Raw genomic sequence first — 16,432 nt, 5'->3', positions numbered from 1 at the left:
AAATAATTTCATTTCATGAAAAATGTCAAGAAAATGTTGAAAACTGGCTAAATAATTGTAAAAATCAAAAACATTTCCAATATTCCTTGTCCGAGTTAACAATTCCTTTATATCGGACTCGGTCTGAATGTTATAGTACTTTTCTGGATTTCTTCGAGTCGTCGAAAAATATTTTTCACACTGCTATGGCAAACTCGATGAAAGATTCAGTAAGTATACTACAGAGGAATTAATCAATGTTAAGAATTTTTCTGTCATTAACAAATAACAATTGCTAAAAAAAAGATGGACCAATCGCATTGGGAAGTGCCATTCATTTGCAAGCATGGCTTGTGAAAAAAAAAAAAAAATCATGACTAGGGCATGCTTGTAGTAATAATAAATTAATTTTTTGGAATTTTATGTTTGTTTCATGTATCAATTTAATGAATTGATCAACCAAAGAATCCCTACAGGAAATTCGAGTTATAATTATAACTGATCCATCATGCAGGTCCAACACAATCACAATATAGGGATCAATCTTTTCCATAGGAATAAATAGGAGAAATCCACGAAATCTTAATCCATCACCATGATCAATCATATTTAAATCCTATTTATTTGCTCACCTGAGTTGATTCATAAAGATATTGAATCAGCTCAATCCAAAGTTATACTATCTTAACATGCTTATTTTATCAGAAATAAAATCCCGACTAATGGCGTCATTTAGCAGGAAAAGAACTTAAAAATGGGCAATAAGTACTGCACTCACTACCATCAACTCATACATTCAGCTCTGTCGTTCGCTCGCGTTTATCACAGTGATAAACACAAGAAATGATAGTGTGTTAGTTTTAATTCATTATAATTCAGTTTTTATGCTTATGTCTTAAGTTTTGAGATAAATATTAACTCAAATCAATCCAGAACTATTGATTTAATTTGAAGCAATCCTGCAAATATCATGTTTTATACGTTACGTCAAAAATCTTGAAGTGAGCCCATTGCAGAGGCGTCTGAGATAGAATGAACGACAACTCTGCACGGGAGATTGTTAGTACTGCTGACAAATTAACTCTACTGAACATCTTGCTCTGTGTTTAACCTATAATGACAGTCTCTCTCTGTTGTAGGACCCGGATACCCAGGTCACCTATGATGATCAACAGAAAATCAATAAATTCGCCAGAAATAACGCTAAACTTCAGGATCTCAAGGATGAACTAGAGAATAAAAAGGTAACACACTGTCCTACTTTATGTATTTTCAAAGCAAATCAAAACTGCTTTTAATTTACTCTAAAGGAAACTAAATATTTATACCTTAACATTTGCAGAAATGAAAAATGATTTTTTTAATACGTAGGATATTTTAATTTTTTCATCAGAAAGAGTTACAGAACTTGGAGGATGCTGGAGACGAGATGATGATGTTAGATGATGAATTAGTCCCATATCCTTAAAATTAAAAGCATTGACATTTGGACTTATATTTACATTGTAAGGATGAACTTGAGACCTTTTTTAAAGCAGTTTTTCACCCCACTCCTACCCACTTCACACCCCCACCCCATAAAAACTCCACTCAAAAATGATACAAGTACTGAAGGTAACCAATTTTTGACAACATTTATTGTCACAAGATACTGAAGATAGATGTAATTATATGGTATGTATAAATTATAGCATGGAATTTTTTTCCACAAATTCTGTTTATTTTATGTATGTAACCTTAAAAAAGTAATAAATCCAATTTAAAATTTTGCAAGCACAGGATCTCATTATTATAAATTTTTATGCATTTAAGATTTACTGTACGTTGATGCTCACACGAGCCTGGCAAACAATTTTAATGTGGTGTAAACTGTAAAGTGAAACTTAAGTATTTTCAGAAATTAATCTTTTAGCAAGAAAGGTCGCAAGTTGAGCCAGCCCCATCATTGTGAGGTGTTTATTTAAATGAAAAGTATGCAGTATGATTTTGAAAGCTGCCTCGGGGATATTAATGATATACTAGTGTTCAGTTTCAGATCTAGATCTAAATGTTATTCTTGATGTCAGCATATCTATTTAAATGTTTACCTAATTTTTTGCCAACAATATAGCCTAATCTGTCAGTGAAATTCTTAGTTGCATTGTTTTTGACTGTTGATTCCTTAACTCATTCATTACATATCAGATAGGAGAAGTATTTGTCAGTTTAACAGTAGACAGTGCTAATGAGATGTTGGAAAAAGCCAAGGAAAACACACAGGAAGAGATGAAAGACTTAGAGCGACAGTGTGAAGCTATACAAACTCTACTTCAAGATCTTAAAGTGAAATTGTATGCTAAGTTTGGAAACAATATCAAATTAGAAGCTGATGATGAATAAATACATGTACCATTAAAATCTTGTGTATTTTTTAGTTTTTCTCTTCAAGTGTAGGGTAGCATCCTTGTTGTTTCACCACAGGCACCTGAATTTTTATCAATCAATCGCTCAATATGCCAAATATCGAAAAATTTTACCCCCTCTCACAACGTCATGGGGTCTTGAAACAAAACATTGCCATCAACATGTTGACTCAAGACCCCAGATGTTGTCAGAAGGGGTAGAATTTTTCGATATTTGGCATATTGAGCGACTGATTGATAAAAAATCAGGTGCCTGTATATGTGGTTTCAAAGACATTTGTGAATGTGGGTAAATGCAATGCCTATAGCTCTCTTAATTGCTCTATACAGAGATGTTCAAGCAACATGAACTCTAATTAAAAAACTTTCGAAATTATGAATTTCATGGCCCCTGGGTCAGGGAAATTGGGGATGAGGCAAGATGCTCTGTAGATTATATTGCATTATTTCTTTGAAAATTTTGTCTGACTGTTCCTGAGTATTATTTAGGGACAAAACTATGTGCAAGCAAGGGTGTGTCTCTTCCAAAATATTAGATTTTATAGTCCCTTGGATAAGGGGTTCTAGTGTTAGGGTGGAACTTCATTGATTATATAGGGAAAAAAGCATTTCTCTGAAAGTCCTGTATGCTGCTCCTCCACTACAAAATGCCTAATGTGAGTCACCATTTTGTAAGAGTGACATAGTGAAATTATATTAAATAGGTCTATTGCTGACATCTTGATTTATTTCACAGAGGAACAAAATGTGAAATAAATGTGAGATGGAAATTTATGTAGAAATGAAAATTGGAAATGGCAAATCTATGGGACTGAGTCACCCATTCATGTACAAGGGCTGTTCAATAAATAATGACACTGGTGCTCGGAAAGAAACAAAAATGCTTTTCAATGATTTTGTCTTAATTTTTTCCACAGGGGCTTGAGGACAGGACCCCCCCCCCCCAATATAGACTGCAAGCCTTTTAGACTTTTTTCACATAAATTATATATGAATGACACATTTGTGATATAATCAATGCTATCAATTCAAAAAAATTGCTTAAACTAGCATTTTATAAAAAATTCTACTCCATTCTATCTATATAAATATATATAAAGTTGATTTTTATATAAAGAATGTAGAGTAGATTTTATAAAACATTTGTTTTAGGTTTTAGGTAATTTTTTGGTTTGTTGGTGTTATCACAAATATGTCATTGAAAGCTAGATAATGAGAAAAAAAAAATCGAAAACGGGGTCTATATCAAAGGCGGGAGGGGGGGGGGGGGTCCTTTATTCAAGCACCTTTGATTTTGGCCATTATAGATATGCTCCTTTAGTTGAAACACAATGTCAATAACATTTATATCAAATTCCTAATTGTTTTTAGAACACATTTTTTAGCATATCCCATCGTATATTGAAATATGACAGATCCTATGCTTTCCAGGACTTGTTTCTTGTTTCTGAAAGGTGTTTTTGTCAGGTTTGGAAATTAAATGAAACAAGTTGAGTTCCTATGTTTTACTTTTTGATCCGACAAATATTTTTGTTTTCTCATAGCAAGACATGGACACGTACTGCCATTATATTCATATGGGAGCCGGGGACTGGGGGTATCTATTAGTGAGCTCGCTGCTCACAGAACCCGTAGTGTATATTAACTATTTTAATGATAAATCAATTTATTCTAAGACTTCTGTTATTTATATTTGCGATGAGAGAACTGTTTATAATCTTTGAAAAAAGTAAAATTACACCATTGTCAACCTGTACATTTCGAGTATTTTCTTATAGAATACTAAACATTCCATTGTAAAGAGAAATCTTTCTTCATACTTTTTTTTCATCATAAATGTTTAAATTACAAGCAGATTTTTTATGTGACAGCAGTCAGCACATATAGACCTATATATCTATAAATGTAGCTGCAGAACTGCAGCTCTCCGAAAAAATATATATTGATAGTCCGGTCTATCAATATATATTTTTTCGGAGAGCTATAGTTCTGCAGCTACTATAAATGATACACATTTTTCATCAAAATGATTGTTAATAGCAATTAGAATTAAGATACTCAGTCACAAATGCAGCTCATAATTTATATTGCTGGAAAATCTTCTGTGCTTTATACTTAAAAAAAAAAAAATATATATATATATATATATATATATATATATATATATATATATATATATATATATATATATATATATATATAATCATCCATTATCAGTAATAACAATAACACATGTATTAATGCAAACTCAGTTACTTTTACTTCTCTCTCTCTCTCTCTCTCAGTCACTCTCTCTCTCTTTGAGCCCCCCTCCCCTTGTTTTCCCCTCTCCTTTCTCCTTACAAAAAAATTATGCAAATGGGATTCTATCCCTGATACCCTCTTTCAGATCCACATTCTATGGTGTAACCCACCCCCTTCTTCATGTCTTTTGTGGTTTCATAAAATTTATATAAGATTTACCTCCCCTAGAAAATCGGAAAAATTCTTCACAGATGGCGCTCTAAAGACCGCCATATTGACGAAAACACGATGTCAACAGTTGACTCAACTGTCAGAAAGTAAACTGTCAACATAGCTTGAAAACTGTGAAAATGACTTACGATTTACCAAGTGTCTCGTATATGGCACTGTATATAGTGTCCATGCAAATTGTAAATTCGAATTCTAGAAGTTCTGCAGGGTCAAACCACTGGAAACTGAGCGCAGACGAGGGAAAGGTGATACAGAGCAGCGACCAAACAGATGGGGAGACGGACGAGTTGATGAACATTCTGACCAACAAAGTGGTAGAAAACGGACAGTGGCGAATAATGAGAAAAACAGAACATTGTGATAAACACCGGTATAAGGACTGCTCGAACGAGTATGTAGGAGTTGTTTTCAGTTTAGTCTTCAATGACAACTTGCATGTTAAGGGGGATGTACGGCCACCTTTAGTGCAGTGAGAACAAATGTAAACATTTCTTCAAATGGCTAAAATACATTATATTTTCATCAAATTTTAAGTCCTTATGATAAAGATACAATAAATATGCATAACTGAATGCATGTTGTGCATATATAATCTATACTTTTGCAGAAAAATGCTTTTGATATGCTCCTTAGAACTGCGCAGCTGCAGAATTCAGCAGAGCCTTAAAAAATCCAAAAAAATACGAAAACTGTGCATTAATGTTCTCTCTACAACCATTTGTTGAGAAAATGTCTAAATTTTGCACTTTTAAATGATAATTTCAAGTTCAAAACAAGGTATCGTTGTCTTCAAAAAGAGTGTAAAGAACCATGAAAGTAGTTCATGGATAGCAGCACGTGGTCTATTTTTAGCACAGAATTTTGTTTTCCAGACCTCTTCTTAATATGGAGGGACATAACAATCTTTAAATGTAGAAGAGAATTACAGTTGCAAAATATTTCAAATAGTATGAACACTTTTAAAAGAGGATATGTGTTATAGTGTGGCTTGAAGTAATTCATTTAGTTTTATTATCGAACAGTTGTCAAATAGTGTACGTATTGATATAAAAGAAAAAATCTTAAACTCTTTGATTCATGGTAAGGAAAAATGAGTACCATCAAAGTTAAGAATTAAGAGTTTGTAAGTTTGCCACAGATAACATAATATCTATCAAAATTTTAACTAGTGCTAATTGTAACGGGGACCGTTACAGATGTTCCCCAAACGCTCCCAAACTCCCTTTTGGTGCCATATTCCCTGTTTTCTCTATTAAATAAGAAATACTTTATGGAATTTAGACTTAATCAAGGTCTTCCAAGAAAAATACAAAATATATTTAAAAAATAGGCATTGCACGCGTGTTCATGTGCGTAACGACCATATTATCTTGTCTACACTATCTAAAATTTTAATAATATCAAAGCATTTAATCCAAAAGTATTAAAAAATGCACTCATTCGATTGTATTTTTTATTTTACTCATTTCACGTGCAAGCACGTGCATAATGACTACACCTTCTTGTAGGAGTCCCTTATATTTATCCAAGTTCTAAATCCCATCCTGTTTGGTTGAAAAACAAGAGAGTTATAGCCATTTGAAGTTTCAGCCAATCAGATTGCAGCACACGTGCATGCGCGTGATTTCATGAATATTTTCTACATCATATTTTAGGATATCGTAATGCATGACTATGTTTTAAATTTCAAAGCATTTCGTCAAAAAACAAAGGAGATATAGCCATTTAAAGTTTTAGCCAATCAGATTACAGCACGCGCGCATGCGCATGCTTTTATTCAAATTTTAATATATCATGCTGTAGATCTTCATAATGTAGGACCATGTTCAAAATTTCAAAAGATTATGACAAGAAACAAGAAAGATATTGAGACTTTAGTTTCAGCCAATCAGAGCAAAGCGCAGGTGCATGCGCGTGAGATCTTGCTATTTTGACCATGCCATCTTGTCTATACTACTAATGTATCCTTACGTTATGAGTTTCAAAGCATTTTATCAAAAAATAGAAAAGTTCCGACTATATCTATTATATTGGTTATTTCAAGTGTTGCACGTGCGCGCTCTTGCAAGCACGTGCGCGCAAAATGACCTTGATTCCGCAAATCTGCATAACATGTCTACTTACCCTAAAAAGGTTTTACCTACCTCGGACGAACAGTTTACAAGATCATTCCCGGACAAAAAAGTACCCAGGAAGAAGAAGAAGAAAAACTAGTGCTAATTGTAACGGGGACCGTTACAGATGTTCCCCAAACGCTCCCCAACTCCCTTTTGGTGCCATATTCCCTGTAATCTCTATTAAATAAGAAATACTTGAAGGAATTTAGACTTAATCAAGGTCTTCCCAGAAAAATACAAAATATATTTAAAAATAGGCATTGCATGCGTGTTCATGTGCGTAACGACCATATTATTTTGTCTACACTATTTAAGATTTTAATATTACTTAATATCAAAGCATTTAATCCAAAAGTGTTAAAAATATACTCATTCGAGTGTGTTTTTAATTTTACTCATTTCACTTGCACGCACGTGCATAATGACTACACGTTCTTGTAGGAGTCCCTTATATTTATCTATGTTCTAAATCCCATCCTGTTTGGTTGAAAAACAAGGGAGTTATAGCCATTTGAAGTTTCAGCCAATCAGATTGCAGCACACATGCATGCACGTGATTTCATAAATTTTTATCTTTATCGTATTGAAGGATATCCTAATGCATGACTATATTTTAAATTTCAAAGCATTTCGTCGAAAAACAAAGGAGATATGACCATTTAAAGTTTCAGCCAATCAGATTGCAGCACACGTGCATGCGCGTGATTTCATGATTTTTTTTCTATATCATATTTTAGGATATCCTAATGCATGGCTATGTTTTAAATTTCAAAGCATTTCGTCGAAAAACAAAGGAGATATAGCCATTTAAAGTTTCAGCCAATCAGATTGCAGCACATGCGCATGCGCATGCTTTCATGAACATTCTTATATATCTTGCTGTAGATCTTCATAATGAAGGACTATGTTCAAAATTTCAAAGGATTATGACAAGAAACAAGAAAGATATTGAGACTTTAGTTTCAGCCAATCAGAGGGAAGCGCACGTGCATGCGCGTGAGTTCTTGCTATTTTGACCATGCCAGCTTGTCTATATTACTAATGTATCCTTACATTATGAGTTTCTAAAAAATTCATCAAAAAATAGAAAAGTTACGGCAATATCCATTATATTGGTCATTTCACGTGTTGCACGTGCGCGCTCTTGCAAGCACGTGCGCGCAAAATGACCTTGATTCCGCAAATCTACATAACATGTCTACTGACCCTAAAAAGGTTTTACCTACATCGGACGAACAGTTTACAAGATCATTCCCGGACAAAAAAGTACCCAGGAAGAAGAAGAAGAAAAATAATAATAATAATAATAAGAAACAGAGTAAAAACAATATGTTCCCCAACTTCGTTTGGGGAACATAATAATAATAATAATAAGAAACAGAGTAAAAACAATATGTTCCCCTACTTCGTTTGGGGAACATAATTATCACCAATGAAACACAAAGAAATTAAACACATAAAATCGATATGAATGACCTTGTTTTAGTACCTACTAGTACGAGGGGTGATCAAAAAGTTCGCGAACTATCTCTACAAAACCACAATTCAGATTAGAAACAAATTTGGTGCACACATAGCCAGACACAAGTTCTATAAATATATAGCATATGCTGAATAAAGTTTTTCTTACAATGTGAAAATGACGTCATTATGCAGGTACTTGTGACGAAAAATGGTTGTCTCTGGGGAACTCGTTCAACAAACGACTTAAAAATATTTATGGTATATCTTAAAAATGCCTTTGAAGTAGCGTATAAGAATTTTTTCACAGTTTATTAAGACAAATGACTTCCTCTAAATTCAATCAATGATTGGATAGATCGTTTTAGTGAAGGAAGGCAGATGGTTAAATATGATACTTGTTATGTTGCCCGGTGAAAGCAAGTTTGAAAAGGGATGTGTTTTTAATTAAGCAATACGCTGTCAAAGACCTCCAATTTACACTTTGAAAAATACTTGAATATTTCAACAATAATATAACTATGAAATACCTAAGATATCATTTATTTTTTGATCACCCCTCGTATACTCTGTCAAATAAACATTTACAATTTTCATTACAGCGGAGCAACATTTGAAAAGGAATGAAATAATTCAGAGTAGGTCAGGAGATTTAATGAATAAAAAAAAACCTTTCTTCTATTTGCCCTTTTTGTGTAAATAACAATTTTACAGAGTATAAAAGAAAAAAAATCAACATCATTAAATATTTTATACCATCTTTAAAATGACCTTTGGTGGTCCTCTCAAGGAAAAATTATTGGGTCCGTATTTATAGGTGAGAAAAAAATGTCCTAAACATTTAAACATATTTGTTGACGGAAGAAAAAAAAATCGTGTAATGAGATGTAAAATCAAAGTACTGAAAGTACTGAAAAACGGTTAGCATGCTTTCATCTAATATGCACCGAAAAAAGTGCATAAAATGATGATATTTAAGTATGCATATCTTTGTCCAATGTCATCAGAGAAAAAACCCAGACATTCTGTTTTTGTAATACTTTACTTAATAGTAAAACCAATAACATTCCAAACTGATGTCACAGATGGATGCAATCTAATTAAAATTAGATGTTCCGAATCCGCTACTGCCTCTCAAACATATAACAACATCCTATTTGGGTCATGTAAGAGTGAATCTTCGATTAGTCAAAGAAAATGGTTCGTCCGAAATCTTGGCTTATAGTTCAGATGGGTTTCCTGTTTTCACCACCGAACCAAAACACCCGAGGAGTTTTGTAGTAAACAAAATATGCATTGCAAAAGCTGTGTTATGTATGACGTGTGGGGTAGCTTGTATAGTTTGTGCTCTTTCGTTTGTATTATTCACGTTCAGATGCCAGACTGCAGACTATACATGAGATGATGATATGTAGCCGTGGAATTAATTTGAAAATTGTTTACCGAGGCTTGAATCTACATGGCCAAAGTGTTTGTGTTTACTTGTACATGTATTTATAATCGAAAGGTCGCTCTGATGTGACCCCGAATGGGATGTTAGATGTTTCAGAAGCGGTAGCGGATTTGGAACATTTAAATAAATTTTAATTAGATTGAAATGCATGTTTCAAAATTTAAACATGAGATTTCTTCAGTTTGAAAGACAGGAAGTGCATTTTTAAAAGTTCTCTCTTAATGGCATCCAATTGTTCTCTGGATGAAAACAATTATGTTGATGTTGATAATTTAATAGTCTTTTATGTTCTATTTAATCTGAAATTAGGTAATTGTAAAGCCTACTATATAGCAAACAACTAAAAGAATGACAAGTTAAATTCTTTAGATTAATGGATTTGGAGTAGTGTAGATCTACAGATGGCTAGTCAGAGAAAAAAAGGATGGCTGAGCAGAGACTTTGTAAGTGAATTGATATCAGAGAGCTTCAGTTGTGTAGGCTCATCGCGGCTATATAATTAACCTATCAACGAGGGATGCTTACTTCTTCTAGGCAACGGATCCCATCTCTTGAACTTTCAGGAGTCAGCTTTTCTTCTTAAATCGATCATTGATCATTCTGTATTTTGATACAGATACTGAATACTTCCGTTTAGTAATATTATAACTACTACTTCTACGGGAAGACTGGCGAGTAAACAAGATTATCTAGCTTTATGAAATGTACTTTATTGACTTTTCAAACAAGTAAATGTTCGAATAAAGTAAATGGTATATGAGAATCATTTAAAAGAAGTCTTGCACAATATGTCTAGATAAGGACATATAATGCGTATTTGCCATATACTCTTCATGCAATATTGTTCTCAAATACACGTGAAAAGGAAAGTTGTCTAATCAATCAATACTAGTATTTAAAAATTCAAATGTACATTAAAAATCAGTGTAACTTAAGAAGTTATCAGTGTCACTTTCTTCAATCTGTCGGTTAAACGATATACACTGATTTCTTTTCTATCAATGTGCCTCTAAACACCTGTATTTTAATTTAATTCTTCTCAAACGCTCAAAATAATAATCGAAAAATTGGACAAATTCAAATTTAAAAAGTATTTTCACAGCTAATAATACGTTCCCTAGGAATTGATCAAATTTTCAAAACTTATAAATAAGCATTAAGTATATATTTTAAATTTTTGCTAATTGCCAAGATTTTTTCTAACCTCATTCTTCTGTGAATAAAAATATCGGTTGACTTTTAGAAGAGGATCACAATGCTGATTAAAATTAATATATATTTCTCCATTTTTTTTTTTCAAAATTAATTTTACTACTTTAAGTGCCCCATTACTTTTTTCATTACTAAACGTAAGTGATCCCTTGTGATCGTTTGTAATAAATTATCAAAGACGGAGTAGAGAATTTACCCCTGGGAGCAGAGCTTTTATAATCTGTTTATTAGACAGAGAAGAAAAGAGAAGAAAAACAAACGTTTCATTGTGGAGGTAGTCCTATTGTTTCCATAAAAACGTTACAAAAAGTGTAAAACTTACAGATGCATTCGGTGTTTTTATAAAAGCGTTTTTCAGGTATTACTTAACTTAATAAATGGTGTTTCTTAATACTTTGGCAAGGAAAATCAAACTCAATCGAGAGATTTGCTGATGTTTTTGCAGTCTGTAATAACCTTCAACCTGCTGTATAATTAACCGTATCGTTCAACTTTCAAAAATAAACTAACAGTTGCTATAAATCGCGATCGCACGATGTACATGTAATAAGGACCTAATTCTCAGTTCTTTGAAGTTAGTGTTCTAAGTATTGTCAATGTTTTGGTAAATACTAATAAGAATTCGATATAATCGTTATAATAGCCACTCTTCATACACAGCATATTGTCAATCTCTCACCAGGGGGCGTATTACGCCAACAGTATACAAATCATAGGAAGCACTTCGCCTTGTGGAAGTTTCCGGTTTTGGTTGCAGAAGGATAAGGTTACGTGCGATAAAGCGATGTCGATAGGTAGCGCCTTATGGAAGTTTCCGGTTTTTTGGAGCCCATGCCATAAAGCGGTTAGCTAGCTAACCGCTTAAAAAAAAATTGAGTCGGGCCATTTCTAGGCAATAGATCGGGAGAGAGGGCAACCAAATATTTTTATAACAAATGGTCTTATAAGGTTGTTACATGTTTCATCACATATTTAGTAATGCGAAATTTTTGAATCTTTAGCACTATTTTGAAAAACAAACGTAGGATTTTCGGGGGGGGGGGGTGTAGCCTCTCATTTTTTTTTTTTTGCGATGATAGACAAAGCATATGCAATGGACCTTTCTTTGCAAACACTGTGCTTGCTTCTAAATTTCAAAGAAACGACTCAATATATTTTATCAAGCTTCGTATGTTCAATGAGCGAGAGCTTACAACGTTGTCAACATAAGGAGACATGATGCGTTTTTATGTCCAAACATTACTCCATACAATGTATGGTTCATTGCGAACAATCTAGCTATTTATGTGAGGTGCCTGAAGGAAATCCTCTAACTGCTTATTTTTTCTATCTAACTGCTAAACAAAATAGACATATGTACCAACTTTTCGAATGTAAGACATGTAATTACAATTTTTTTTCATGCACCACATATTGTTTAACATTTTCAAATAAAATGCTAAGCATCCTCCTTGCAGTGCCCCATTTGAAAATAACTTCTATCGCCACAGAAAAAAGACCCGCCGTAAACACATATGTTTAGGACATATTTTATCTTTTTTCTTGAGTTTTAAAAAAAACAACAAATTATCAAGACTTCTTCCATGAAAAATTAAATATAATCATAGTAATAAACGCATCTATCCACAGCAGATATATGCACATGCCAACCACGTGCTCAGTGGAATGATATTATCGAGGAAATTCGAGCTGTAAACAGAACAGTTTTTCCCGATTTGCTGGAGTAGGGTTAAAATCGCGTTTTTTCATCAATCAGACGATGCGATGCAACAAATAAAAGTAGTAAGTAATGTAACCTAATGATTATTACTTAGTTATTTCTTGTCTTGATGTTATTATGGTCGTATTTATTCTAAAATCAATGTTATTCGAACTCTGTGTGACAGAGGAATGGCGGACGAAATAAACACATGGCCTCAGGAAGACACCCATATGAAAAATCAAATTTTCAAGAATTATTGATAATGACAAGAAAAAAGCGAAACAAATGGTTGTAGCCATATTATCAATGAATCAAACTAACACCATTTTCAATGCATTTTTCATCTCGTGAATGCTGTAGCTGCGCAGTTCTAACATGATTAATTTCCTCCTAATTGAAACAAAATACACTTAATTATTTACTAATTTTGGTCTCTAGCAGTAGGTAATTAGTGCATTAGCACTTTGAGTAACTTTGGGCTAGTTTAGTAGAGTATTAAGCACATTCTTGGTATTTCTTATTTTACACCAGACTAGATCTAATATGGCTTGTACATCCCAATTAATTGTTTATTTTAGTGTAAAACCCGGGAAAACTGTTGAGTGATCATCATCATACTGACATGGTCTGATGATGTTATGAGTATTTTAAGCTGTACTGGTCAGAGACTAGAAGAGCATCGGCGATCATGATCATATGATAGTAATTAAGATGCTTGTCTGTCTGTCCGTCTGTAAACAATGCTACACCTCCTACAGTTTTGCTATAATTTTTTTCAATTGATGTGACTGCACTTGGTACACAAGATGACGTAACTAAAGAATTATAAATGTAATTATGTCACTGTAATTTTTTGGGCAGTGGATATCAGCTTGGATAGCTCAGTTGGTAGAGTATCTGCCTGGAGAAGCAGGGGTCCCGGGTTCATTTGCCAGTCCAACCATACATTTCCTCCCTTCCTGTTACAGATTTGGTGCCATTGACCACCCCTGGAATTGCAGGTGAAAGTCCTGCCAGGGGCTAGTTAGAACTTGGGCTGTGTCTTCGAGGGCGAAAGCCATTTAAGGAGGGAGGAATGTAATGGTTTGGGCGGTGGATATCGGCACGGATAGCTCAATTGGCAGAGCACCTGACTGGAGATGCAGGGGTTCTGGATAAGGATTCGATTCTCAGTCCAGCCTTACCTCTTGTCCTTTCTTGTTACATATAGATAATTCTGTAGAGATAGGTTTTAGATTTTGATGAATGCCAATATGGTGTTGCCATTTTTACTAAAATGGACATTTCTGATATACAGTGTACTTCAAAATGCTACTCCTCCTACATTTATGGTCTGATTTTAATTAAGTATTGAATCCTTATTTTTTGAAAGCTATAATAAATTATGTTTTTCTCATAAATGCAAAGGTGTGAGCAAACAAATTGAGTAATGCCATTGCACATTGGTGTGTTATGAAAATTTGTTTGCACACACTGTTATGAGACTTTATCTTTAAAAAAATAAGGATTCATTGCTTATATTTACATTTTTTAACTCCTTGCCTTGACTGCAAATGTGATTTATATTTTAAAACGTGTAATATCCTTCGTGTAAGCTACAGTTAATGGAAGAGCCAGCGTAACACTTCTGGTCAATGTATTTGTTTTTGGTTTTCGCTTATGCCTTTCCACTTATTTGGCCTTCAGTGATGGTAACTTCATAGTAAAACACATGCTTAAACCTTTTGACCCCCCTCTGAAAAAGTGAAACTACTTAGTATTAGTTTCTTAATGCATTACATATCATTCACTTAGACCATTGATGACTGCATATCTATAAAAAAAATGACATATAATTTTCTAGCTATTCAATGCATTATGCCATCATGAATTGCATCATTTTCCTCGTTTCCTGAAAAACTGTACAAAATGGCCAATCTTTTAGTTAATATTTTTTATAGCGTCAAGCTTTAGAGCTAAAGCTTGAACACCATATGGTAACTTAATACAACTGAATGTGTCAGTTGATAAATCTGTAATTGTAAAAGAAAATAGCAATTTACATCAATTACTTTGAAAATGTTTGTGACACAATGAATGATAGCTTGAAAATAAAATTGCATCAGTTAGATCTACAATTAATTCTGTTACATTACATAATTAAGATACTTTGTTTATTTTCAACTAAGGACAAATGAATTTCTAAATGTCATTTCAAACATAATTTTTCATGACGTTGATCTGGAAAAATGGTCCTCATAAAAACATAATTTTTTATAGAGATGATCAGAAAAAGAAGACAGAACTAAGCTGTGGGAAGGCTGTAAACCACACACAGTATGATCACCTACGGGGAATAGCAAACCGGAACGAGCACAGTCATATACCAGAGCCGGAGGTCGCACTTATCTTCAAGAAAAAGGGCAGCAAAGGCTCACATGTAGACATTAATGAACTAGAGGAAAAACTTAAAAGGATGAAAAAAGATGTAAGTTTTTGATTTTAAGAAAAATAAGGAAAAGATTTTTTGAGTCTGTGATTAAAAAATAACATAATGTTTTTATATTTTACAGGATCCGAACTCGGCAAATGTCTATAACCAAATAGGAAATTTTTGGAGAATTAAAGGAAACACACAGAATTCAATAGAATGCTTTAGAAAAGCATTATCAGTGTCACCAAACAATCCAGAGGTTTTACTTAATATGGCACGGGTCTTATTTAATCTCCAGTATTTAGATGACGCAATATTTCTGACAAGACGTTCACTAGTCATGCAAACCTCCACCCAGAATACGTGGCTTCAACATTTTACACTAGGAGAAATCTTGAAAGCGTATGGACATTACCAAGAAGCAGCACTACATTTTACACACGCCCTTGACCTTAATCCAGGTTTTCAGCCTGCAAAAGCTCATCTCAGGGAAATGGAAGGAACTCCAAGTCCAACAGTGACACAGTATACCCTGTTTATTATCTTGTTTTTAGTCTTGGGAGTCATTTTTGGAGTCATTACCTCAATAGAAGCCAGTTTTGATGACCCAGGGGAAGTGAAGACACAGAGACATTTTAACCGGGCCATGGCCATGAGGTCAATAAAACTAGGAATTAACCCAAAGATCATCCGGATGAGAAAAATGAATTATTAAGATTTTGCTTGCAGGAGGTTTTTTTTTTGGTTGTGGAATTCAAAATGAAAAAATTATCAAGTCTTTGAATAATATAGAATTTTATTTTTAGCTCAGTCAATTTTAAAATGTCAGTACACACATAATTAAGAGAAAAACCCAAATGAATGTACATTGTTACTTGAATAATGCTTTACACAGCCAGTTGTTTCTATTTGATGATAGCAATAGTACTGCCATTAATAAGCAATAAATATAGGTACATGTAATTAGGCCAAAAATAAAAATAGTCTTGTTTCCTGCTACCCGACCTACCCTACTTTTTTGCACCCGACCCTAAAGTTTTTATTTGGTTTTTGAGGGAAAATCGAAAATTTCATGATCCAAAAGTGAAAAAAATATATATTCAAGTGGTATTTCATGAAATATATTTGTTTTAAATATTGACTTGCATGAAACACTACTTATTTTAAACGATAATATTGACCAGTGACATGTTTAATTTGGTTTTGTAATAGTTCATA

The 16,432-nt window shown here is 33.4% G+C and overlaps 2 protein-coding genes across 2 annotated transcripts; both read left to right on the top strand.

Moving 5' to 3' along the window:
* Positions 1-84: 84 nt before the first annotated feature.
* LOC134242463 (prefoldin subunit 4-like) lies at positions 85-2,358 on the top strand. Its single transcript, XM_062724552.1, has 4 exons — positions 85-209; positions 1,119-1,223; positions 1,373-1,442; positions 2,162-2,358. Exons 1-4 carry the CDS (start codon positions 186-188, stop codon positions 2,356-2,358), a joined length of 396 nt encoding a protein of 131 aa, XP_062580536.1. The 5' UTR covers positions 85-185.
* Positions 2,359-4,932: 2,574 nt separating this feature from the next.
* Positions 4,933-16,174, top strand: LOC134242460 (uncharacterized). Its single transcript, XM_062724548.1, has 3 exons — positions 4,933-5,247; positions 15,061-15,268; positions 15,354-16,174. The coding sequence occupies exons 1-3, from the start codon at positions 4,976-4,978 to the stop codon at positions 15,927-15,929; spliced, it is 1,056 nt and encodes a 351-aa protein (XP_062580532.1). The 5' UTR covers positions 4,933-4,975; the 3' UTR covers positions 15,930-16,174.
* The last annotated feature ends 258 nt before the right edge of the window (positions 16,175-16,432 follow it).

The sequence above is a fragment of the Saccostrea cucullata genome, unplaced genomic scaffold (assembly GCF_032062105.1).
Source record: "Saccostrea cucullata isolate Sc308-1 unplaced genomic scaffold, CSIRO_AGI_Scuc_v1 ctg2773, whole genome shotgun sequence".
Lineage (NCBI taxonomy): Eukaryota > Metazoa > Mollusca > Bivalvia > Ostreida > Ostreidae > Saccostrea > Saccostrea cuccullata.
This window is presented reverse-complemented; position numbering and strand designations above follow the sequence as displayed.